Source organism: Amphibalanus amphitrite, unplaced genomic scaffold (assembly GCF_019059575.1).
Source record: "Amphibalanus amphitrite isolate SeventyFive unplaced genomic scaffold, NRLGWU_Aamphi_draft 001029F_arrow, whole genome shotgun sequence".
NCBI lineage: Eukaryota > Metazoa > Arthropoda > Thecostraca > Balanomorpha > Balanidae > Amphibalanus > Amphibalanus amphitrite.
This window is the reverse complement of record NW_024882523.1, coordinates 1-26320: the sequence shown is the minus strand read 5'-3', so window position 1 is coordinate 26320 and position 26320 is coordinate 1. Positions and strand designations below refer to the sequence as shown.

At 50.7% G+C, this 26320-nt stretch overlaps 1 protein-coding gene across 2 annotated transcripts in view; it reads left to right on the top strand.

Annotated features, from left to right (window-relative positions):
* LOC122369378 (cadherin-99C-like) overlaps nt 1-26320 on the top strand; it is a 66999-nt gene extending 40679 nt beyond the window's left edge. The window contains exons 15-38 of one of the 2 annotated variants that reach the window (XM_043344082.1): nt 2199-2363; nt 2969-3121; nt 3474-3614; nt 10827-10982; nt 11374-11502; nt 14624-14797; nt 15158-15242; nt 15578-15696; nt 16135-16272; nt 16702-16818; nt 17112-17220; nt 17568-17714; nt 17980-18128; nt 18701-18841; nt 19324-19448; nt 19785-19881; nt 20265-20382; nt 20914-21067; nt 21787-21922; nt 22234-22431; nt 22913-23045; nt 23522-23618; nt 24330-24458; nt 25236-26320. In XM_043344082.1, coding sequence (XP_043200017.1) covers nt 2199-2363; nt 2969-3121; nt 3474-3614; nt 10827-10982; nt 11374-11502; nt 14624-14797; nt 15158-15242; nt 15578-15696; nt 16135-16272; nt 16702-16818; nt 17112-17220; nt 17568-17714; nt 17980-18128; nt 18701-18841; nt 19324-19448; nt 19785-19881; nt 20265-20382; nt 20914-21067; nt 21787-21922; nt 22234-22431; nt 22913-23045; nt 23522-23618; nt 24330-24458; nt 25236-25362 — 3237 coding nt within the window. In that variant the 3' untranslated portion in view covers nt 25363-26320. The remainder of the gene's footprint in view (nt 1-2198; nt 2364-2968; nt 3122-3473; nt 3615-10826; nt 10983-11373; nt 11503-14623; nt 14798-15157; nt 15243-15577; nt 15697-16134; nt 16273-16701; nt 16819-17111; nt 17221-17567; nt 17715-17979; nt 18129-18700; nt 18842-19323; nt 19449-19784; nt 19882-20264; nt 20383-20913; nt 21068-21786; nt 21923-22233; nt 22432-22912; nt 23046-23521; nt 23619-24329; nt 24459-25235) is intronic. The other variant, XM_043344083.1, reaches the window with a different exon arrangement.

Sequence of the window (26320 nt, the reverse complement as noted above, 5' to 3'; positions counted from 1 at the left end):
GGAGGAGGAGAGAGGGAGAGAGAGAGAGGGAGAGAGAGAAAGAGAGAGAGAGAGAGTAACATAGATAAAGAGAGCCGAGAGGAAGATAAAGTAGGATACCCTAGGGCCTAGATTACTGATTTCATGGGCAAATTACGATCGACTGAGGGCGGGAATTTTAGCTATTACCGACGATTTCTAAGGTAGGATGCATTTGGCGCCAGCGGTACATGTAATCTGACTTAGATTTACGACTTATGTCACCAAAGTATGCTGAAGCTTCCCGGTACATCTACACCTTTTGTCAGTTTATTTCGGTACGTACGCGTCCATTTTAGACCTAGCGGATTCTTTGTAGACATACCGCAAAGCTATGTATCAGTATAGCATTGCATGGCATGTCGGCCGTTTATAGCGGTGATCGGCATTAAAGCATTTAATTTCGGCGCAGCAACAAAAGACGCTCGGTTTCGGCGTGTCCGCATTGTATTTCGGCGATGCCGCTGGAGATTGGAGACGGCCGCACGATATTTAGAACAGTAGCAACCAAATTCGGCGATATTCATTTAATTTCGGCGGTTATTTGGAGGCAGGGAGAGACTTCTCGCTTACAAAATGAACTTGTTGGAGCATTGTTATTAAGTCAAACGTTTTAAAGGTGTTTACTGTTGCCACTGTCTCAATGTCTGAACTTTTGCATGCCTCTGGCCCTCCACCCTCTCCTTTATGGCCGATTATTCCATTCGCATTCGCCAGCGATGAGAATGATTTCATGTCCGTGCTTTCTGTGGGTTAAACAAAACATTTCAATGTACTAACTTTTATAAAGTAAGTACTAACATCACTGCAGACTGCAGAGGTACCTACCTGCTTAAAACGAAGACGGCGGAGAACAAAGCCAGACCGACAGGCTACGCGACTACTGAACTTTGACCTCGCCCGTGCGCCGGAGACGCCCGGTGTCGTCGCGCGGTTGTTCAAAGGATGCGCCGAGCACCTTCGTTTGATATGTGTGTGTGGGGGGGGGGGGGGGTGGGGAAAGGCGGGGGGCGAAGAAAGATTGCACCTGCCGCAGCTGCGAGTCTTTTCCATGGGACGGGTTACACTGTCGGCGCTAAGCCTTTGGTGGTGTTCATGGGGGACGGTGGAGCGGGGTGAGGAGAGGCGTGGTGATACGATACGGAATGCTGAATTTATTTTCGTGTCCCTTTGCACACAGTAGGCGAGGGATGTTTGATGTTTCACGCAGGCATGGTTGACCAATAGATCATAACAGGAAGACGTGCGACGATAACCAGTTGGTGGGACTCATTCTGGTATGGTTGATATAATTGTGTTATGTGTGATTCACATGGTGATTGGTTGTTTTCAAGGTGAAGTAAAATAAAACCTTCTGATGAAATGGGTTCATGTTTTGGGCAAAGTCTTGGCACACAGTGACAAGAGCACAGACATGCAGCTTCATTGAAAGAAAATCGGGGTTTGCCTCGAGTTCAACAACAATTGGCGTTTGCTTTGTCGATTGTCGTCCGCCATGTGCGGAGAGGAGCGGCCCGGGTACTGTAATAAAAAACGAAACCAGCCCACTGATGTTATCTTTTAGGATAAGTAGTACTTACTCATTAAAGCTAATCAATTTTTCATATCAGAATTCAAAACGAGAAACAGCGAGACGGCCTTAGGTAGGTACTGTGACGCTAAACAAACAATGGCCTGCTTTTCTCCCCCTGAGAATGTCTCAAAGCCACAAACTGTATGACGATTCATTTGATGCTCAAGAAGCGTTCCTGAAAAAATGAATCATCTGAGCGCCTCCGGTTACCCGCCGAAATTGAATGAACAGTGCCGAATTTGGTTGTTACTGTTGCTAAATCGCGTGCGTTACCTCTAAACCTGTGCTGGCGCCGCCGATTCTACTTGCGCTATCACCGAAAATGGAGCATATTGCCGCTGTGCCGAAATTGAATGCTTTACCGCCGACTGCCTAACCTGCGCCGAGATATTATGCGATTCGTGCACATAATATTGCGGTATGTCTACACACATTTCGTTAGTTCTAGAATGGACGATTTCACACCGAATTTAACTGACCAAAGGTGTATATCACTGTTATTTCCTTACGACTGTTACTAGTTACTTCTCTGGCCTTATGATACCATATGATTTATCGTACCCCCCTAAACCTAACATGACTTCAATAACCACTACGCCTCCCCCAGGTCCACGCCACTGACGTAGACGAAGGAGCCAACTCGGACATCTCGTACGGCGTGGTTCACGTCTCCAACAACGGCAGGTCCAAGTTCGAGATCAACTCGCGCTCGGGCGACCTGGACATCCTACAGCGGGTGTTTAGTGGGGAGCAGTACAGCATCACTGTGCAGGTGGGTGGGATTTGATAGATGTGGTGAAACGGTGTCTGCGGTGTCTGCATTTGGTATCACGGTGGAGGTAAAATGATGTGTCGCATTGAGGGTCCGGTTCCGTAATGACAACACTGCAAAGCATTACTCTGCATTATTGAGCAGAGTAGGATCTATCAGGTGGATTTGTGATGCCTTACGCCAACGGCATCATGATGTCGAAAGAACCTTTCCCAAATCTCATAGCTGAAGATCGACCACTATTCCTTCCCGTTTCCCATTTTTTTTTTTTTTTTTTGGCAGGCGGCAAACCGAAAGGTCGCCAGTCTCATACGATTGTATGCGTAACTGTTACGACTGCGCCTCGGATCCACTATCATTAGTTGATCCAGGCGTTGAGCGCACCGAGGCACGCTCATATTAATTTTTGTCTAAGTTCCCTCAGACAATTATGCATTGGTATAGTTGATGTTGTTGAGCTGGGACAGTGGTATTGTTCTTGGTAAAGATTGTTCAGGACACCAGCTTTCAGGTTTCAGGTTCAGGAGCTGGTGTCCTGAACAATCTTTACCAAGAACAATTATGTATTGCTTTGCTGATTGCCCCCTTTCCCCTTTTCCCGTCAGGCGGCGGACCGCGGCGGCCGGCAGTCCCAGACCATCGTCGAGGTAGCCGTGGTGCCCGGCCCCAACTCTGGCGGGCCCGTCTTCAGACAGAGTCTCTATGATGCAGATGTGTCGGAGGGGGCCGGTGTCGGAAGCACGGTGCTCACTGTGATGGTAGGTGACAGTAAGGTGACATCAAATCATAAATGACACTGATGACACTATGACACTGCTATGATGTGTCACTAATATGTCATTAGAGACTGAGATGTAATATGTATGGCATTTTTATTTTTATCAGGTGTCCTGACGGATTTAAGCTGATAGAGCTTGCGAATATTTTGTCGTAAAAATAGCTTGCATTTTTATGCAAGTTTTCGAGTTGCTTGGTTAACTCGTCAATAACTTGCATGTTTATTTTGGCATCGCACTTTTCAATAACGAAGCTAACGTCACGTAACCTTCCTCTGACCGTTATGCTCCTGGCGGTTGACTCTCACGTGACCATTTGACCCTGTGCCCGCAGGCGGTCGACCCCGAGGGCGACCCGGTGACCTATTCGCTGGTGGAAGGCACTGGTCTCGATCAGTTTAGCATCGGCAGAGCCACGGGAACAATCAGTGTGACCAGGCCTCTGGACCGGGAGCAGCTCAGCAAATATAATCTGGTATGCATGGAGAGGGGAGTGAACTTAGAGAGGAAATGTAAACACTACACTGTCATAGTTTTAGGGAAGGCATAGATAACATGAATCATGCTAACATGATTCATGTTATCTATGGGGAAGGATATTACAGTCTGGTAGCTGAGTTATGAAGTGGAGATACTTGCTATTCTAGCAAAGTTACACGTTGCGCTAGGGAACATTCAGCATTCCCCTGTTGCCTAGTGGCCTGATATTACCTACATGTTGATTTTTGGACCGTTACTCGGATTTTTATTTTTGTTGTTGATTTTAGTCAGTGGTTCAAAATAAAGTCTAAGAACATCTATCAATGACTGATTGTCTCAGTTCTTATATTAGGCCATGACGGATAACGATACCTTCTACACTTTAATCCTGAACCCTGGTCTCACTTTGGTCACTTGTCGTTTGGAGCGTTCCACGACAAATCGACAAGTGCCCTGCACCCTCATATTTTATTTTTTGCTTAAAATTGGTCTAATGGGTTGTGATGGGCGGGGAAGCCAGCTGTGACAAGGATTTTTTTCTTCGAACAACGGTTTCCGAGATATAGCCTCGGGCAATTCCTGGAGGTCGCGCTGCAAAGTGGGTGGTTGAAGTGGGTCGCCGATGCTGCCACCATCGGCGACCCCTTCACGTGGGGGTGGCGTCTCCCTCGGGAGCCAAGTTCGCCGACACACATCCACACCCTCGAAGAAGACGACTACCACCGCCTGCCTCGCCGGACCGGCGCGGGCGGGTTTTTGGCGGCGGGACGAGGGCTGGCCCACCTCGCCCTGCTACTGATGCGGGCCGGGGACGTGGAGTCGAATCCAGGCCCCCCTCCGCGCTACCCGTGCGGAGTATGCGGCCGGGGAGTCGGCGGCTCATCGGTGCGCTGCGGCGGGTGCGCCCTCTGGCACCATGGTCGATGCGCCGGACTGAGGCCAACGGACATTACCCGACTCGCGCGCACACGCGACCTCTGGTGGTGCCCGAGCTGCATCGCGCCGCCGCCGCCGCCGCCGCCTCGGACGCCGCCGTCGGCGCCGCCGGCCCCGCCTGCGCCTGTCACGGTGCCGCCACCGCCCGCTCCTCCGCGGGCTGTGAGACCGGCGCCGGGAACCCCGCGCACCGGGCGGAACCCAAACCAGACAGGACCCACAGCCATCAGCGGCCTCCTCAAGATCCTGCAGTTCAACTGCAACAGTCTGAAGGCCAGGAAAACCGAACTGGACAAGAGAATTGAAGACGAGAAACCCGACGTCATCCTACTCCAAGAAACCAGACTCCTGGAAAGCGATGAAAACCCACGCTTCCCAGGCTACAACATAGCAGCGAGGCAAGACAGGCCACACCAGGCAAACCCGAGCCCGTCAACCACCGGAGCAGCCCGCCCCGCCGACAGTGGGCAGGGAGCACCGCCTGGACCGAGCTGGACCTGCAAGCGCCGCGGCCCGCCGGACCGCAACTCCTGGTGCGCGGGCTGCAAGAGCCGTAAGAAGTGTACGGCACGCGCCCCACCAGCGAGCGGGACCGGGCAGGTGGCCACCCAGCCCCAGCCCCCGACCGGCAGCGACGGGACCCGCGGCGTGAAGGGTAAGGGAGGAGTCATGACCCTAGTGCGGGACCAACTACCGTACTCGCGGACCACGCCTCGGTATGCGCCAACTGAACCAGACGAAGAGACCTACATCACGGCCACAGAGCTCCACCCGCAGGGAACACCGTCAATAACCGTTGTCAACCTGTACTCACCTCCAGCAAGGTGGGTGGCAGGGCAAGGCACCCAAGCTCAACCGTTCCAGCCTGCCCGCATCTCCCTTCCCCCGAGATGCGTCATCGCAGGCGACCTCAACGCTCACGCCCACGTATGGGACCCACACCAACCAGAAGACGCGATGGGCCACGAAGTCGAGGACTGGTCGATCGACGCCTCACTGACCATCCTGAACGACGGCTCGGCCACGCGCATCAACCCAGCCACGGGCGGCCTGTCGACGCCGGATGTTACCCTGGCGACCGCTGCCGTGGCGAGGGGAACAACCTGGGAGATCGGCGAGACGATGGGATCGGACCACCTCCCGATCACGACGAGCATCCCTGTAGCTCCACCGAAGCCGCAGCGCCGAGGGAGAGGCCGCCTGTCCCTGAGGAAGGCAGACTGGCAGGAGTACCGCAGGACCTTCGACGACATCACAGGCCGCTGGAACGACCACGGAGACCTGACGGCGAGCGAACTCGACAAACGACTCACCGCAGCCATCACCCGCGCCGCGCGCCGCACCATCCCACACGGAAACGGCGGAAGGACCAGGGAGCCGTTCTGGAGCGAGGCGTGCGACGAAGCAATCGCGATCAGGAAAGAAGCTCGCGCTAAGGTGGCCGCGCCAAACCATACCGCCGAAGACGTCCGGGAATACCAACAAGCAAGGAAGAACGCGGACACGGTCCTGCGCGAGGAAAAGACAAGTTTCCTGCGCAAGCGCATCGCGGAACTGGGGCCCAACACCGACCTCTGGAGCCTCATCCGCACCCTGGACGGACGCAAACCACCGGCGAAACCAGCAGAGCCCCTCAACCGCGCTGGCCCACCTGGCCGCCCAGCTCGACCAGCAGTGACAGACAGGGAGAAGGCCAACGCCCTATGCCAGGCATATGCGGCAGTATCCCGGATCCCACACAACAAACAAGAGGATCGCGACATCAAGCTGGAGGCGCGCGCTGCAGTGAGTGCATGCGCATGCGACGCCCAACGCAGTGGACCGTGCGCGCCATTCACACCCGCCGAACTCGACGCAGCCCTGAACAAGCTCCAGAACGGGAAGAGCCCGGGACCGGACGGCGTACCCAACGAGCTGCTGAAGCAGATAAGCCCAACAGGCAAGACTCTCCTCCTGGCCCTGATCAACAAGTCCTGGACAGCAGCGGACGTCCCAGCCAGCTGGAGAACAGCAGAAATCGTAGCCATCCCCAAGAAAGGCAAGCCGCCGTCAGAGCTGTCCAGTTATCGCCCGATCAGCCTGCTCTCCACCACAAGCAAGCTCGCAGAGCGGATGATCCAGGCCCGGCTGCAACACTGGCTCGAGACGAGAGGGAAGCTCAACCCCAACCAAGCCGGTTTCCGCAGAGGTCGCTCCACCATGGACCAGCTCGGCCGAATATCCCAACAGATATTCGACGCGTTCGAGGAGAAGAAACCCCACCGGGCGGTCATGGTACTGCTGGACTTCGCGAGAGCCTACGACCGAGTCTGGAGGGCCGCCCTGCTCTGCAAGATGGCTCGGCTGGGAGTCCCCGGCTGCTTCATCAAGTGGCTGAGGGCCTTCCTGTCGGACAGGCGCGCCCGCGTCCGCTGGGGCGCTGCCCGCTCAGACCTCAGGGTCTTCCAGGAGGGCCTCCCCCAGGGCAGCGTGCTGGCGCCGCTCCTATGGCTGGTCTACGTCAATGATATCGACGTAGCAATGCCGGAGCACGTCTCGCGGTCCCTGTTCGCGGACGACGTGGCGCTGCTGGCATGCGCCCCCACTGCCAGAGAGTGCGACGCCCTCCTCCAGCCCTGCCTGGACGCGGTGGACACGTGGCTGCGACGCTGGAAAGTCATGCCCAGCGTGACGAAGTGCACCGCCACCCTGTTCACTCTCGACCCAAGAGAGAGCGGAGGGAAGGTCAAGCCGCACCTGACGCTGCGCGGAGAGGAGCTGCCCTACTCCCGCAACCCGACCTTCCTGGGCATTAAGTTTGACCCCCAACTCACCTTCGCGGACCACATCGACGACCTGAAAGCCAAGATGTCTCGACGGAGGCGATGCCTACAGGCACTGGCCGGAAAGACCTGGGGAAGCCACCGCCGAACCATCAGAGCGGCCTACATCGGCTATATCCGGGCCCTATTCGACTACGGCGCCGCCGTCTTCGGGACATACGCCGCCCCGTCGGTAAGAGGACGCCTCGAAGCCGAGCAAAACAAGTGCGCCCGCGTCATCACCGGCTGCCTACGTGCGACCCGGAAGGACGCCCTCCTGGCCGAGGCTGGCCTCCCGACACTCTCGCTTCGGGCCCTACAGCTGGCAGGCACGGAGTACCAGCGTGTAATCCGTCTGCCCCCGAGCGACCCGGGCAAGTCCCTCTTCCGAAGGGAGGTACAGCCGCGCCTCCAACACCGAGCCTACAAGGCATGGCAAAGAACATGCAACGACGCCACCGCCGCGGGAAGACCACCGCCCAAGCCTCCAGACGAAACTGCAGCACTCCCTCACCGACCGTGCCTCAGGAGGGTCGGCAAGTGGCTCGCCGAGGAGGCAGGAATCGAGGAGCTCCCGGTGGAGCCCATGGCGTTCTACAGCTGCGACCCGCCATGGCTGGGCCACCGCGGCGGCACCACCTTCAGGGTAGACCTGCCCGTGGCCACCCGCCGGTCGGACCCGCCTGCAGTCCGCAGGGAAGCTGCCCTGCGAGCCATTGCAGAGCTCCCGCAACCGGATATTACTATCTGGTCGGACGGCTCGGCTCGCGGCGGGATGGAACAGGGCGGCGCAGGCGCGCTGATCCAGTTTCACCACCTCAACTATGAAGAAACCGTGCGCGCTCCTGCAGGGGCGGTCTGCTCCAGCTTGAGAGCAGAGCTGACCGCCATGCGCGAGGCGCTCGCGGCTGTGGCCGGCCTGGAGGAAGGGGAGCTGGCATCAACCAAGTCGGTCCGCCTCCTCACCGACTCAAGGTCTGGGCTACAACTACTCGGCCGCGGCCCAGCTAGCCAGACCATGGCTCTGGCCGCCGAGGTCTGGAGGCTGCTGAACACCCTCGCCGAGAACGGCACCGAGACGGTGCTCCAGTGGGTGCCAGGCCATGCCGGGCTGGACGGCAACGAGACCGCCGACCGCCTGGCTGGCGAGGCCGCGGCGGGCGACCAAGATAGTGCACCGATTGACCTATCGAGTGCGCGGGCCGCCGTCACGCGCCATGTCCGGGAGCTGTCGCGACGGAGGACAACCGCTGCCCACCCGCACCCGGACCCCACGCCTGGCCACGACTCCCTGGCGCGCTGGGGGTCGGTGACGCTGTCCCAGCTGAGGACCGGCACATCACCGCTGACGCGCGACACGCTCTACAAGATTGGCCTGGCAGCCAACGACGAATGCCCCGCGTGCGGGGAGCCCGACAGCGTGACGCACCTGCTGACCGATTGTCCGGCCTATGAGGCGGCCCGCCGCCGCCGCTGGGGTGTCGACCCTCGCCTGGTCGACGTCCTCGGCGGCCCGGCGGCGAGGGTCGTCGACTTCATCGAGGGTGTCGGGCGGACCGAGCCGCCGCTCGACCCGCCTGCGCCGCCGCCCCCCTGAGCGGGCTGGCGGCGGGATGCAGAAGAAGAAGAAGAAGGTCGCGCTGCAGCCCTATGTTTGGCGGCCTATAACTCAGAAACTATTGGTTTTCTACGATAAAAACTTTTTATGGTTCAACTCACAATCAGCCAACAAACATTTTGGTTATCTCGGATTTTCAATTTTTGAAAAATTTTGATCACGTGACCTTTTGATCTATTTTTCGAAGAGTGACCTTGATATTTTCCCCACTGAAAGATGCAATTTTGTCTGATGACGATTAAAGCCTTATCAATTGTCATTCATATGCGAAAATAAAAAAAGTGGATATCGCCCTGCGTTGACCTCAGGTCAGGTCATTTTTATGACCTGTCCATTATTACGAGCGGGAGCGACAGCGAGATCTCGAGAATAAAGCAAGATAGCGACAAGCGGTAAACGGTGCAGGGTACACACGGATAAGGTCTATAATTTTCACTGAGGTCATTTTCAGGTCAGGTCAAAGATGACGTCACAGGAGCAAAAAGGAAGTCGAAATTGCGGCACTACATATATATGAAGTTTTTCTCGAATAACTTTCAAGGTACCCCAGCTAGGAACAAACTAATAGCACCATCGTGATCCTCTCGTCGATTCGCATCGAAAGATATGTATGTTGACCTCGAAAGGTCGAAAGGTCAAAAGTTGACCTTAGGTTACGTGACCTAAGGTCAACTTTTGACCTTTCGACCTTTCGAGGTCAACATACATATCTTTCGATGCGGATCGACGAGAGGATCACGATGGTGTTATTAGTTTGTTCCTAGCTGGGATACCTTGACAGTTATTCGAGAAAAACTTCATATATATGTAGTGCCGCAATTTTGACTTCCTTTTTGCTCCTGTGACGTCATCTTTGACCTGACCTGAAAATGACCTCTGTAAAAGTTATAGACCTCATCCGTGTGTACCCCGCACCGTTTACCGCTTGTCGCTATCTTGCTTTATTCTCGAGATCTCGCTGTCGCTCCCGCTCGTCACGTGACCTAAGGTCAACTTTTGACCTTTCGACCTTTCGAGGTCAACATACATATGTTTCGATGCGGATCGACGAGAGGATCACGATGGTGCTATTGGTTTGTTCCTAGCTGGGATACCTTGAAAGTTATTCGAGAAAAACTTCATATATATGTTGTGCCGCAATTTTGACTTCCTTTTTGCTCCTGTGACGTCATCTTTGACCTGACCTGAAAATGACCTCAGTAGAAATTATAGACCTTATCCGTTTGTACCCTGCAACGTTTACTGCTTGTCGCTATCTTGCTTTATTCTCGAGATCTCGCTGTCGCTCCCGCTCGTAATAATGGACAAGTCATAAAAATGACCTGACCTGAGGTCAACGCAGGGCGATATCCACTTTTTTTATTTTCGCATATGAATGAAAATTGATAAGGCTTTAATCATCATTAGACAAAATTGCAACTTTCAGTGGGGAAAATATTAAGGTCACTCTTCGTAAAATAGGTCAAAAGGTCACGTGATCAAAATTTTCAAAAATTGAAAATCCGAGATGGCCAAAATGTTTGTTGGCTAATTGTGAGTTGAACCATATCAAGTTTTTATCGTAGAAAACCAATAGTTTCTGAGTTATAGGCCGCCAAACATAGGGCTGCAGCGCGACCTCCAGGAATTGCCCGAGGCTATATCTCGGAAACCGTTGTTCGGAGAAAAAAATCCTTGCCACAGCTGGCTTCCCCGCCCATCACAACCCCTTACACCAGTTTTCAACGAGAAATAAAATATGAGGGTGCAAATTTAATTTTTTATTTGTCGATTTGTCGTGGAACGCCCCGTTTGTTGGAATGAGGAGCGCCCTTCTCTGGTTGACGTCTGTGTTTCTTGTCTCCCCCGACAGATGGTGCGCGCGTCGGACCCGGATGGTCTGGCCACCACAGCTGTGGTGAATATCCGTGTATCGGACATCAACGACAAGAACCCGCAGTTCCTGAACCTGCCGTACACCTTCCGCACGCGGGAGGGAGAGACGGATCTGTTCGTGGGACGAGTTAGGGTAAGTGTGAACGAGTTAGGGTAAGTGTGGAGCTGTGAGTAGAGGGACGAGTTAGGGTGAGTGTAGGGAGAGGGACGAGGTAGGGTGAGTGTGGACGAGTTGGGGTGAGTGTGAGCAGAAGAATGAGTTAGAGTGAGTGTGGAATTTGGGGACGAGTTAGGGTGAGTGAGGGGAGAGGGATGAGTTAGGGTGAGTGTGAGCAGAGGGACAAGTTAGGGTGAGTTTGAGAGAGGGATGGGTTAGGTGAGTTTGGGACAGAGCGACGAGTTACGACGAGTGCATTACTGCAGGTCACGCGTTCGTATACTGTTCCGTTTGTCAGTAGTAGCGATCAGTGTTCGAATAATGCAGCTCTCCGTCCTGACGTTCGGAATCTCTACCTCTTCCGTAGGCGGTAGACGAGGACGCCGGTGCCAACGCCGCTCTACTCTTCTCGGTGCCAGAGAGCTCTCCGTTCTCCATCGACCCCACCAGCGGGGAGATTCGTACCAGAAGGCCACTCGATTACGAGAACCAGGGGGTAAGTCGGATTGAGGGGATACTGTCAACCTTCAGAGGGACAGTTATCCTCCAATAGAGCAGTTACCCATGAAAGAGGATTAATCAGTAGAGACAGATGCCTGTTAATTCAGAACACACCGTACTACCAAGAGGCAATTGCATCACGCAGTGGAGCATTGGGCAGTAATCGCCACGCATTGTGTATGTGGATCGCTCTTAAATGTAAATACAAATACAAACAAAATACAAATACATTTGTAGCCGTCGTCAACTTCTTACCGTTTACACTCTACAAGGGCCACTTTTTATCTGTACAGCGGGCACCCGCATCATGCATTTGGCCGGGGAAAGAACGTCCCGTAACCGGGCACATATATGTTACAGACCGTATGAAAACTCAGTCCGTTTGCAAACGGCCTGGCCCAGTCAGGCCGTTTGAAAACGGCCTGAAAAAGCCGGCCGTTTGCAAACCGCCTGAAATATCAGGCCGTATGAAAACGGCCTAGGCAGTTTGAAACAGCATAGACGGTTTGAAAACGGCCTAGTCAGTTTTCAAACGGTCTGGCGAAGTACAACAGCCTCTGAAGATTGAACTTAATGGATCCAGGTTGGTCGATGATCAGGTAACAGGTTGCATCCATGTGGCCAAAGGATTCGTCTACATACGTCGAACATTTTCTTACTGTGCTGATGCTCGACCCGGCCGTTTTTCGACCAAGTTCACGGTCCGCCTGTGTACGGCCATCCAGTTGATGGAGCCTGGTAAAGCCACTACTGGTGAAGTCTGGTGAAACGTATCACTACTAGACTCACCGATTATTTTGCGGCATAAAACGCAGGAGCGCGCAATGGACATCAGAGTTCACCAGTGGCGCGGGAACCGAGGGGGGGGGCTAGCGGGGGCTGAGCTCCTCCAACTTTTCGGCTGGGGGGGGGGGGCTCGTAATGTATTTGAGCCCCCCAGCTGGAGGAATCGAAATCGGAAATCTACCAACATAATTTCATGGATTCATACATAGGCGCGGGAATCGGGGGAGGGGGCAGTGGGGGAAGCTTGCCACCACAGCTCTGGGGCCGTGGGGGCGGTGCCCCACAACTTTTCATGAGGTCAGGAACCGTTGGGGCAACTTGTCCTCCCCAAATTAGGGGTTGTGGGTCACAAAGGAAGAAAGCGTGTGTGTGAAAAGTCCACCTCTTTCACTGGCTCGGCAACTCATTTGGCAGATTAATACCTTTATTCCAGGTTGTCAAAACGGTAGTTTTGGCTGAGACGGAATACATGACTTTTTGCAAATATTTTCTCTTTTTTGTTGAAAAGGCCAAGGTCTGAAAAATAAGTGGCCTAAAACCGGTGAGAAACCTACATTTGGGGGTACCCTAGGTTGATCTCTATTATGGTTCAGCCCCCCCCCCCCCCCAGTCTGGAAGAAGTTCCCGCGCCACTGGTTCACATTAGAGTCCTCACCGCGCCCGCTCGACCGCCGGCGGCTGGCCGGTGGCGTACGCCGGCAATACTCGACCATTGCGGTGGAAGGCGAAACTTTGAAGTCCGGGGGAGGCCCGGGTCGACCGGGCGCTATACGGGCCGGGTCTCAGTTCTGCTAATCTCTTCCTGACCAGGCCTGCATTCATCATCGGGAAAATCAGGGAGAATTGTCCGGAACTAGCGAGAATCATCGGGGATCACGAACGGTATCGCGATAACGAGACATGCTGAAGATAGGCGCTCAACAATAGTTTTGCGGCGGAGAACATCCGAGTGACAATATTTTTCCGGATGCCGAATGCACCTCAGGATTTCATGGTGTCATGTAATGTCATGAAACGGCCGTGCTTCAACAAACTCAGCATTGTCCAGCTGTAACGTCATGCAGACCAGATTGTTTTCAAAATGCCTAGACCGTTTGCAAACGGCCTGGTGTCTGGAAAGTTGTCATACGGCCTAGACGGTTTGCAAACGGCCTTAACCCTCGCCCGCACATGGGGGGGGGGTGGTTGCCACCCCCCCCAGGCAGTCTTTCTGCTCTGCACTCAACATTTTTAGAGCTAGAAGGCTGATTTTTCGTATAGCTGCTCCTCTATCCTTTCTTGATGTCCACTGAAAATTTCAAGTTTCTGTGATTTTTGGTTTCGGAGATATGACCTTGTTTTTCAGGTCATGTCATGACCCAAATGGCCAATTCTCAACATCTTGCGTTTGCCATGGGCCTTGTGAGCTTTTGACACCCTGATTTCGGCCTTTTTTGCCAGTCTTACCTCCCACCTATCATGGAACATGTTGTTCGACGATGTACAGGGGTCAAGGTCAGGGTCAAGGTCAACCTAGGTCATCTAAGATAATTGCGTTTTAGGCAAGCTGAATTTACTTTTTGTGAAGTTTTTTGACTGCATTTTTGGTAAAAGCTTCTCAGATCATGATTTCATGTGATATGGACCCAAAAACAATCGGTGCAAACATCAGTATACACACAGACACACACAGACATACAAACACATATAATTGACCTTGACCTAACTTGACCTGAAATGACCTCAGCAGCAAAATTCTGGTCGGATAGTGTGACAAAGAGGTTCTAGCTGGCTTGGCACCAGAAAACAGCATCGTCATCGGTATTTGATAAGCAGCGCACTTGATATCCAACGGTGACCCAAAACAGCAACATTTTTTAGTTTGACCTGACCTGGAAGGTCAATGACTGACCTGAGAAGGTAAAACTGGGTATCATTGGATTCGTCTCTTCCCAAAGAATCTTTTTGGTCTTTACTGCTAAGCTCTATCTCCAACAGGAACGAAATGGCGCGGGGGGGGTGGCAACCACCCCCCCCATGTGCGTTCTAGGATGGGAAAATGGCATGTGCGGGCGAGGGTTAAATTTCAGGCGGTTTGCATACAGCCTGGAATTTCAGCCCGTATTCAAACGGCCTGACTTTTCAGTCCGTTTGCATACTGACTGGGCTGTCCAGGCCGTTTGCAAACGGCCTGAATCGGGCCAGGCCGTTTGCAAACGGACTGAGTTTTCATACGGCCTGTAACATATACACTACAGCGAATTTCTTGTATAAACCCAGCCCGTTAATTCGTTTTTCAAAGTTAACTCGAGAGGTGCGTGCAAAAATCAATCTCTGTCCGTCTCCCTCAGGTGCATTACCTGGTTGTGACGGCTAAGGACGGCGCTGCGGACCCGCGGATCGCCACTGCCACGGCCACCATATTTGTCAGCGACACGGAGGACGAGCCGCCCGTCTTCAGAGAGACTCGCTACGACGTCTCAGTGCCCGAGAACACGCCGTACGCGGACGTTGTCAGGGTACAGGTCAGTAGGTGAACATGTTGTATGATGGTGTGGTTGGAGTGCAGGTTAGTTAGCTGAACATGTTGTTATAGGTCAGTGAGTTGAACATGTTGTATGGCGATGTGGTAAGGGTGCAGGCCAGTCAGGACATGCTGTCAACTCTGGGTGCACGTCAACATGTTGTATGATGATGTCATCAGGCTTCAGGTCAGTGTGGTGAACATGTTGTATGGTGATGAAGTTATTCATCAGTTAGAACATGCTATACGCTGATGCGGTTGAAGTGAACGTGTTGTATCTATGCATGCTGGAAGATTTCAGGTCAGTAGGGTGAACGATTGTTCGTTTGTTTCATGCTAACATCATATGCACTGCTTTCAGGCGGTGGATCTGGACTCCCGGCCTTCTATTCATTACGTCATACGGGAAGGATCGCGTGACTTCTTCAACATTAACCCCGAGACCGGTAAGTACTTTTGCTAGCTACTTTGAACTTTTGCATCCCTAGCTAAAGTCTCACCTATCAGAGCTAGTCGGACTGCTACACATGACAAATGTCTATTGTCTAATGACCGTTATCTCGCTGTTGGAGCACCCACATGTGACATCTCGTGACATTCCTGTGGCCCCTCTTTGACCTCTCTAGCTCATCATTGACCTTTCTGACCTATCTGTGTCCCTTCATTAGCTTTATCGAGGTCTTTTCGTAACCTTATGATCAACTTCCTACGTCGTTACCTAACTATGACCTCAGCATGACCCTTGTGAACCCCCGTGACCCCTATGTGACCTGTGTCTCAGGTCTGATCACCACTCTGCGTGGGCTGGACTATGAGCGCGAGAGTCGCCATGTGCTGGTCATTGGAACAGAGGAGAATCGAGCTGACTCTCCCGACGCCACGGCGACTGTTATCATTCAGGTCAGAATTGGGAACTGCTGGAAACAGCACGTGGGTTAAGTTGGTCTGGGATCTATTATTTTGGTCCTTTGTGCCCTCTTCCATGTTGCGCAGCATTGTATCGAAGTTGGTTTGAACGTGCTGAATCATGAGTCATTGACAAAATTCATATATTTTATGTCGATCAGTCGCATCATTCAGCAAGTATTATAGTCACATTATTTAATGCCTTCCGCTTACTTTCATCACTTCATTCCGGATGTTTCATCTTGGTATTTCAATTTGTCTAACCTCAAAACAAACGTCTCTCTGATTTCCATTACAACTCATGTAGTGCATTGTTCTTTTCTTTTTACGATTCTGCTCATCTCCACCATTTCCATCTAATTCTACCAACCTTCGCCAGGAGACCCGATAATCTGACCTAACCTGACCTATTTCTCACCTTCTCCCGCTCAGGTGGAAGACAGAAACGACCTGCCTCCGGTATTTACCGAGGTACCGCGTCCCGTGGAACTGAGGGAGTCGGACCGGCCCGGTCAGGTCATCGCGGCTCTCAGAGCTATCGACTCGGACGGCACCGCGCCTGGTAATAAGGTAAGCACTGTCACGAACGAAACCAATTAGCGTACTGGGAGCCAGAGTATATGTTTGTGTACCAACTTTGGAGTATGCTCTGGCAGAGAATATGACCTTGTGTCTAGTAGCAAGTTACGGAATTCATATGTAAATAACCGCAGATAGATGAACAAGTAAATGCGCGTTGCGTAAAGAGAGTTGACTTCGAATCCCCTTGGCTATTCCGGTAGCGATGCACATTTTTCTTTCCTCTTATAGACTGTCCTCAATAAAATGATTCATTGGTTGTAATTGGCTGTGAGTCAGTTGACTGTAATAGGGTTCACACTTCACGTGCGTAACACATACGATGTGTTACGTGCGGGTGACGACTGTCTGTCTATGTGTGAAGGTATATACGTCAGTTGTGCTATTCTCGGATACCTACTGTCTACGCGTGATTTTCAGGTGCGGTATGCTGTTACCGGCTCCGGTCGAGCTGAGAGATTCTTCACGGTGAACCCAGAGACGGGAGATGTGTCCATCAGAGAACCCCTGTCGGCAGGGGCAGAGACCAAATACGAGGTAAGGAGAGTGGGAGAGAGAGAGAGAGAGAGAGAGAGAGAGAGAGAGAGGGAGAGAGGGGAAGAGAGAGAGGGGGAGAGAGGAGGGGAGGAAGTGAGTTGTCAATAAGTATTTTGGAATTTGTTGTCGAGAAGTCCATATAAAATCGCTAAAAAAATACAATTAGCGTCTGGCATATTACTAGTTTTTCCAGACATTTCCTAGTTCTCTTGTTTTTTGACGATTGCATCGTTCGCTGAGGAATTTCCTGTCATAGCTACCAATCACATTTTATTACCTGTTCATTTTTTCAGCTGGAGGTGACTGCGTTTGACCTGGGAACCCCGGAGCTCAGTTCGTCCGTCCTTCTGCCCATATTTGTGGAGAGACGGGGACAGCCCAGCCGGCCGCTGGAGCCCAAAGGTAGAGAGATGGAACCATTGAGAACAACATGTTATAGATGAACATAGTGGAACCACATTGATAAACGAAACCTTATGAGAACCTTGTGCTAGAAATTGGACCTGTGCAGCGGAAGTCAGGGGTAGATGCTTTGGCTGATAAGAATCAAATGTGAAAGTTGGACCACGTTAAAAGCACGGGAAGCAATGAGAATGGGAGCAATGGGAAACTTTTGGAAGCTGTTTTTTTTTCGAAGGAGGCTCTCAGTAGATGCTTCCGTAATGTCGCAGTGAAATGTGCACATGGTGTGCCGACTTGAGTCTCCAAACCGCTGTATTTTACTCATGACTTTCTGTTTGCTCCCACAGAAGGCGTCTCATTCGCGGATCGGGAGCACTCTGTCGAACTAATGGAGAACGCGGCCGCCGGTACCCTGGTCAAATCCATCACCCTGATTAACGTGCCGAGGTCGGCGGGCGACCTGCGCTGTGACGTCATCGGAGGCGATGAGGAAGGTATGACGTCAGTGCTGACGTGGTTGGTAACGTGGGTATGGAGAGGGATTGGAGCGTTTTGGTGAGATGGAATGCTAGGTTTTCAGGGAAGGGGCTAAATAATAGCGTAGGCGAATCGCTACGGTGGGCTTTGGAAATGCAATCTGACTCCTGTTCTTAACACTCAAACAAAAATAGAACATACAGCAAACGTTTAAGTTTGTTTGGAATCACGATGTCGCCATGATGTCCATAGCTCAGTCCCTCAACTTTAACTTCCTCGCAGGTCATTTCTCTGCCGTAATACGCGGTGCCTCGTGTGAAGTCCGGGTAGCTACTGAGCCCATCGACTACGAGCAGCAGCAGAGGTACAGACTGAGACTGAGGCTGCGGTCCTCATCGGTTATGGTCGACCCGGCGAGGGATATCGCTACGGTGAGTAGGGGTCCGCCACAGCCTGGACAATGTAACGCATGTTATGGTGAAATCTGGAGAGCGATCGTCGGTAATTGTTGGACAAGACTCTTCAGCTGCATTGATGTGAATTTTCTCTTTTTTCTCTTTGTGGATTTATGACTTGGCTTAGGCTGGGCTGCCGGCTGGGGATTCTCTTTATTGTATTTGATCATTTTAATGCATTGTTTTATTAATTGTGGTGGATATTTTTTGTCGAGAGTCCATATTTCGATGTTACTCTTGTTGTTACTCTTGTCGTCCCATCCCATCCCACAGCTGTAGTTACCGTGCCGTTTTCTGTCCCATAGCTGGTGGTTAACGTGACCGTCCAGGACCGTAACGACCACCGTCCCGAGTTTATAGTGTAACTCCCGTCTGTTAGTTAATGCCCCATTCCATTCCACAGCTGGTGGTTAACGTCCAGGACCGCAACGACCACCGTCCCGAGTTCATATTGTAACGTCTCGTCTGTTAGTTAACGTCCCATTCCATCCTACAGCTGGTAGTTAGTGTTCCGTCTGTTAGTTAATACCCCATTTTCTGTCCCACAGCTGGTGGTTAACGTGCAGGACCGCAACGACCACCGTCCCGAGTTTATATTCAGCCAGGCCTACAGTGCCGTGGCGCCGGGACGGTACCTGACTGCAGTCGACCGCGAGGCGCAGCTCGGTACAAACGTCATCAGAGTGCAGGTCAGTGACGTCATCAGGGGATATGGTCAGTGACGGCATCAGGATATATGCTAGTGACGTCATCAGGAGGTATGGTAGTGATGTCATCAGAACATATGCTAGTGAAGTGACGTCATCAGGAGGTATGGAAGTGACGTCATCAGTTGGGACAGGCTAGTGACGTTTATCAGTTGGGACAGGCGAGTTTCGAAAAGCTTATTTTATGGACTCTGTCGTTGAAAATACTTCTGCATAACAGTTTTTCATAAGAAGAGCAAGGATTTTTGCCTGAATCTGCGATGTTCCTGTGTATCCACATTTCACTCAGTTCACTAGCTCTGTATGCATTGTACTCTTAGTTCTAGCAGCAATAACGCTTCGAACAATGCTTGACAAAGATTACTTCACTTCGATGGTATCTGAAGTCTGTCTGTAGGATTATGAAGTCTGCTGTGCTCTCCAGCCTGTCTTTACTGACTCTATGAGTTCTGTATCGCGCGCAGGCTCGTGACGGTGACGCCGGCCAGTACAGCAGGATCACGTTCCACATATCCAGCGACTCCAACCAGTTCGGCTACTTCGACATAGATTCAGAGTCGGGCATCATTAGTACGGCCAAAAGCTTCAGGTGAGAGTGGGGGAGGGGAGGGGAGGGGGAGGGGGAGGGAAGGGAGGGGGAGAGAGAGAGAGAGTAGATGAAAGGATAAGGGAAGAAGAGAGCGGGAGTACTAGAGGATAGGAGTGAGGGAGGAAAATTGGGACGAAGAGAGACGAGACGTGACTATTGAACATTGGAAAGATATATAATCGTCACATGTTAGTTCGTTATGCTTTGTCACCTCGCTTGAAACAGTCAAGTCTGATGCTATTTTTAACTTGCTCCCAAAGCCCAGGTGACACCGTTTTTCCCGTAGCCCTTCTAATGCCACCACCCTCACGCTGTCTGTATTTATTCTGTCCACAGGTCTGTGAAGCCCGAGCAGCTACCGTTCAACCTGACCGTGCTGGCCCGAGATAGCAGCAGCACTGGCGATATCATGGAGACCAGCGTACCCGTCCTGGTTAGTAGCGATTTTGGTATATGTGGCAGGGGTTTAGAGGGGACAAGTAGTGATTTGGTGAGACTGTTCTGGATAGTAATGACTGTAATGGGCATCATGTTCTGGATACTTATGGGCATCATGATCATGGGAGAGTGTATGCCAGTATCACTGGAGAATATTACAATCGCATGGAGATACATTTCAGATTTAAGAATGATATTAGTATAACGCCAAAATTGTGTTATATCAGTTGTCAGAATACCAGATTATCATATGTTTGTGCAATCTTTTCTTATAATTCAGTGCTAATGTCCTAACCACGTGCCAGTCTAGTGAGTCTCTATTTTTACGTCACAGCGTTCTCACTTAGAAAACTAACACCGCTCGATGCTCCTCCACAGATAAACCTCATCACCCCTGAGAACCGTATGATTCTGGTGGTGCGTGACGCGCCTCCAGAGACGGTCAACAGCCACCAGGCCAAGCTGATCAAGGTGCTGCAGGACCTCGCTGGAGATGGTAGGTCACCGCTGGTTGGAAAGAAAGTCTTTGTGACTAATAGGTCAACGTTGATGATAGGTCGACCGGACTGACGTTAGGAAGGACTGGGCTGACGTTTAGTTGGTGGCTCTAAAGTCATTTTTTTTTTTTTTGGTTTACTGTTGATAATGGTGAAATGATAATCATTGATGGCTAGAAGGAAGCACTGAAGTCGGCTAGTAAATGATGCTGGTGATACTATTTATGGATGCATAACTCTTGTTACCTGACCTCAAACCTCGCCCTCTGTTCTCTACTCTATGACCTTTGACTTCCTGACCCTGACCCTTGACCTCTCACGTCTGACTTCTAACCTCTGTAGTTTGACCATTGTCTTTTTGACCTCTGTCCATTGACCTCTGTCGATTGACCTCATGAACTCTGACGCCATAACCTCTTTAACTTGACCTTTGTCTCTTTGACCTATGTACCTTGACCTCTGACCCCATGACCTCATGACCTCTGACCCCTTGACATCGCACATTTGACCTCTAACCTTGACCTCTTCAGATCTGGTGGTTGGCGTGGAACGTATCGACTCCCGTCGCTACATCTCCGAAAACGGCTCCATCGAGACAGATCCAGCCGGCACTGACGTCTGGTTTTACGTCATCGATCCGCGCTCTGACGTCATACTGACGCGCCGCAGCGGCCGACTGGACAGGTACGGGGTGACGTCATACTTGGGGATACTGGAGTGTGACCTGAAGTCATACACGGGAGGCAGAAGATCGTCCGTAGATCTTAACTGTGGGTCTAGTTGGTGAAATAGCGAGGTTTTGCTTGCACTAAACGATTTAGTAGTTGCTTAATTTGATGTTGTTATCAATAAATGTAATGTTGGAAGGTTAGAACTAGAGATGTTAATCGGATACCAACTTTTTGGTATACCGATACCAAACCGATACCAACTTGGTATTTGGTATTTCAATCGTACTGTGTTTGGTATTTTGTTGGCATCATGAACCCTCACTAATGTATTAGAGGCCAAGAAATCGGTAAAAAGTTGGTATTGCCCTCATTTTCCCAAGTTGGTTTGATTTCGGTATTTCCCCATGGTTTTGGTTGGTATTTGGTTTGGTATCGGTATTCCGATTTTCCGTAATTGACATCGCTAGTTAGAACGTTCACGTAAACTCACTTTATATTATTTCATTCGCTTATCAGTGTTTTTTTTTTTTAATGTCAGCACAGCAATTAATTGATGAGCTTGTATCGGTCCTGTCCCCTATCAATGCACTGTCACTATAAGTTGTCATTAATAGCTATCAGTTGCCCTGATCGAAAATGTCCAAACATACGTCTTAACGGCACTAACAAATGCCATCCCACTCATTAACATGTAATATGTCTCGCATGCTAACTCTTTTTCAATCTCTGCAGCACAATCACCGGAGCCCGGGCGCGCAGTCAGATAGCCTACTACCTCTCTGCCGGCCTGGGGGCCCGTGTGGAGGACGTACGCGGCCCCCTCGTAGTTACCCCAACAGTCACAACGCGACAGGTTACCCATGGCACGGTAAGAAAGAGTGGGGAAAGGGGGCGATTTTGCGGTCTCAACCTGGGTATGTGTAGCCATTTTATGTGTCCTATCGCCTCATATCATGTGCATTTGCAAAAAAAAAGATAAGCAAAATATTTATCGAGCTCCGATAAAAAAGATATATAGCCGCTTCCTGAGAAAAGGAAGAGATTTGACTTGAATGCTTCATTTTTATAAAGTCATTCGCTTGAAATTCGCTGCCATGGTCACCATTTTCCTTGATTTCACAAGAAAAACAAGAGAAACACGAAACAAAAACTCACCATCCCCCGTTGTTCCTCCCTCAGGCGCTGGAGAGTTACCAGGTCGCCCTGCTGGTATTCGGCTGTCTGATCGCCTTCGTCAGTCTATGTGGAATTATCCACCTTTGCACACTATGGTCCCGGTATAGACGACACAGGCGCTCCAAGTCGGAGGGGACGCTCATTATTCCTAAATATGAGCCGTATCTGGTGGAGCCCAGTCTGAAAGAGTATGAAACGCAGGTGAGACGGGGGCAGAGGTCTGTTTGAGGCTTAGGGTGGTCCTGGAACGTTTAAACGATATCATGGCGGCAATACAACAATCCAGGCGTTCATTTCAATATTTCGTTTGTACGTGTAATTATTGATATATGATATTGATAAATGATATGATATTCTCTATGTAATTAAATTGTCTTTTCAAGCTAAGAAATGATTGCTCCTTTAGTTAATCTCGACACTATTGAAGTAGTGGCATGGAGAAAGAAACCGCTTTGATATAAAGGTTGACGACATGCGAAGTTTTCATGCAGAATGTCGTCTTTTTTCTTAAGTTGCGGACATCAGAACATTGCTGTCGTCGAAAGAACCGTTCACGCATTCTCATTCTATCTCGACTATCATGATTCTCACATGACTCTAACTCAGTTTCACTCGTTCTTCCATACCACAAAGCATTGCATAGGATCGTACCAAACCCTCACTTATCCCTCCTACACTTCAGGTACTCCAAATGAGCGTGCCAGTGGACGACGACAGCGTGAACGACTTTCAGCTGGATTTCCGGAGCGATCAGCCTCACTATCTGAACCTAGATAGCATCAGCTACATCACAAAGGACGGCAACTCGTCCACAGGTCGGTGGCAGTGAGATGGGATTAGAGAAGGCCGAGACGTGTTAAGAGAACCCTGAGGGACACACTTGGATATCGATGTATGCGTAGAAGCTTCCTTTCCTGAGAGACATGCGTAGAGGAACGGTGGTATCAGGAGGGAACAAGTTATTGTATGACTAATGAAATGTGAAGTTTGTATGCGTTCTGCTCTACTTGGCTTTCTTTTCTTAGATTATTTTCGGTGATACATCGACTAGTGAAAAGAAAGATGTTGAGTTTATATGGTGAGCGAAACGTTGGAATGTCAGAGAATTGTGATGAATGCTGGGTATTGTGTGTCTTGATGCCTCTGGAGTAGCTGCAAGCTAAAATGGAACTAAGTTAGATCGCTCCCTATTCATCTAGATGCTTAAACTGATAGTATGGGTTTATCTTACACGTTCATGTGGCTGTCTTACAGCCTAGTTCTGACAGCATGTCCTTCGCCATGTTCACAGGGAAGGACTCTGGCCACGCCACGCCCTCGGACCACCACCCGATGAGGTCGTCAGATCCCTTCCAGCCCGACAGCAGATTCGACAACAAGATCATCAGGTGAGGTCATCATCAGCAACTTCGTCCGCTGGGTGGGGGAGGTGTAGTAATGCAGATAGTACTGGGGATAGTCATGGCGAGATGTCTTGTATATAAATACTTTAGGATGTAGTGGGTAATACATAATCCCGCTGTCTTTGGGCTGTGGTATGGATGATTTTGCATGGTCTAACTACTGTGGGGTTCATGGATGGTACGGATTTATGCATGAAACCGATCGCATATTTCAAGAGGTTAGAGCTGCTAATGGTGCATTACATTTCGCCTGAATCATAACAACTAATATTTAACTTACACCTTTCTTCTTAGGCTGTTGATAATGTCGACATTTGTAATGATAAGCATGTCCTCCATGGGTCTGATGCTGTACTGATGACTTGGCAGCAAGTGCATTTTCCTGTTCTTCCATGCCCTTGCCCAGTGGTGTTTGTCGGTGCCCCAACTGCCTTATTTCTGTCCTCCATATTCATTAGCCTTTTCGAGAAACCACTTAACGTACAACATTATTTGAACTTCTAGCCCTTACTCTGCGCCATACCATAAAGTCCGTCATAAGTCCTGTATGGGTCTCCTCCTCCTAATGGTTCCCGTTCTCTCTGTGTATGATTCCATCGGTGACAGAGTTGGTGACGGCCGCTGGTGCTCGTCTGGTGCTGTGGTGCTCTCTAACCCTCTGTTCCTCTGGTGCCTGCCTGGTGCTGGCTGGTGCAGTGAAATTCACGAGGAGATCTCAATAGTCAAGGACGGGGTTCGGGAGTACAGGGTGACGAGGGACGTTCTACGAGAGGTGGAGCATGTCTCGGAGGAGCTCAGCGCCTTCGACAATCCCCTATATGAGCAGTGAGTTACGGGAGCACCTGAGGGGGCTCACATGGCACATGCTGAGGATTTAGCTCTTACCAACAGTAAGTCACTGAGAACACTTCGGCCACAGCTCTACTGTCTACAAAGATCGTGTTTCGTAACCAAGATTCTCCGTAACTGCACCGACAACCTGTTAGATCCTTTGTGGTACGCGGGCTCGTTTTGCACTTTCTGTCATGATTTAACTCGGATGATTGTTTTAATGGGCGTAGAAAGGCTTGCATCCAAAAGGGAGCTTGCTATGTCGCCCCACATACCCACCATAGGTCTGCTGAAAGTCCACTGCTGAAGCATTAACCCAAGGTTCGGTACTGGTGACGGGTCAATTTCTGCATGGCACAGTCCTCTTGGGTTCAATAGTCCGCTGAACGCTGCTCATCTTGCGTGGTGTTAAATATCAACAAATATCGTCAAATACAGCCGAACGGCGGCACGCGCAATAACGTTACTATGCACTGAAACCGCTTAGCTTCACGTTGAATAGCTTCATAGACTGAAATATTAATTTACTTTCTCTAGAACTTATCAAATGACAGCCTTACATTTTTGCCTTCGCATTCTTAATTTGTAAATGCATTTGAGCCTTCGATAACGTCCAAGGTTACGACCAGATGAAGTTATCACATCAAACTAATTGCTGTTTGAATGTTGTCTTGGAAACAATGTACTCATTTATCCAGCGCTGATTTTCTCGGAGGTTAACTTCCCCTTCACCATTCCCTTCAACCTCATCACCAGCCTGCTCTTCGACAGGTCCTCCTCTGAAGACGAGGTGGACGCCCAATCCATCAGCGCTACCAACGAGAACGTCACATTCCGGGAGAGGCGCGACTTCAGCTACCTGCAGAGGTCGCCCGTCGAGTCCACCACCGAACTGTGATCGTGACGTCACGAAATGTCACGGAGTGGTCACGGAACGTCACGAACTTCCATGGAGTGGTCTTGGAATGGTGCGAAATGTCACAGAATGATATGAAATGTCATGGACTAGGGCAGAATGTTACGGAGCATAACGGAATGTAACGGAGTAGGATGGAGTGTCACGAAATGTCATGAAATATTGTACAATGTCACGAACGTGTCACGGAATGTCACAAAATGTCATAAAGCGGCCATATGATGTTATAGAGCGGTATGGAATGTCTGAAGATTGTTACGAAATATCACGGGATGTTACTTAAGATCACGAAATGGTACAGATTGTCTTGGTAAGGAACAATCATTACGATACGAATGTCGTGAACGCCAAGAATCAACCAAGATGATTGAGACATCGTGGGTTGTACTAGGCGTTACGGTGTGTACATATCTTTACAGAGTGTTGCCAAGCGTAACGGATGGAACGTCACGAACGGACCGTCACGGACAGAGCGTGACGAATTATTCGTCACGCACGGAACGTCACAGACGTTTAAGGTGGTATCAGCCTGGACTGACTTGGGAAAGGTAGCAGGTGCGTGCTATTTTTCTCTGACGAGTGACCATTGTACTCTGTGTTGATTGAAACATCGGTGTACCGGCGAAACCATTGTTGAATGATGGCTGGTGCGTTGATAAATCGCTCTCGAATGTTGTTTAGTGCCAGAGCGTTGTCCTTCCGGCAGGTATGATCATACTTGGTGTCATACCTAACAATAGTTTGAGGACACGTGACATCTCAGCGCCATGCGGTGTGGTCAGATGGCCATACTCGGTGTTTTACGATGCTTTGTCACCATACCTGCACCCATACAGTGTGGTGTCAGGTAGCCATTAACCATACCTGGTTTCATGCCGAGGTCACCTGACTATACTAGACGTCATACTGCGGTTAGACTGTCATACTCTGCGTTATACAG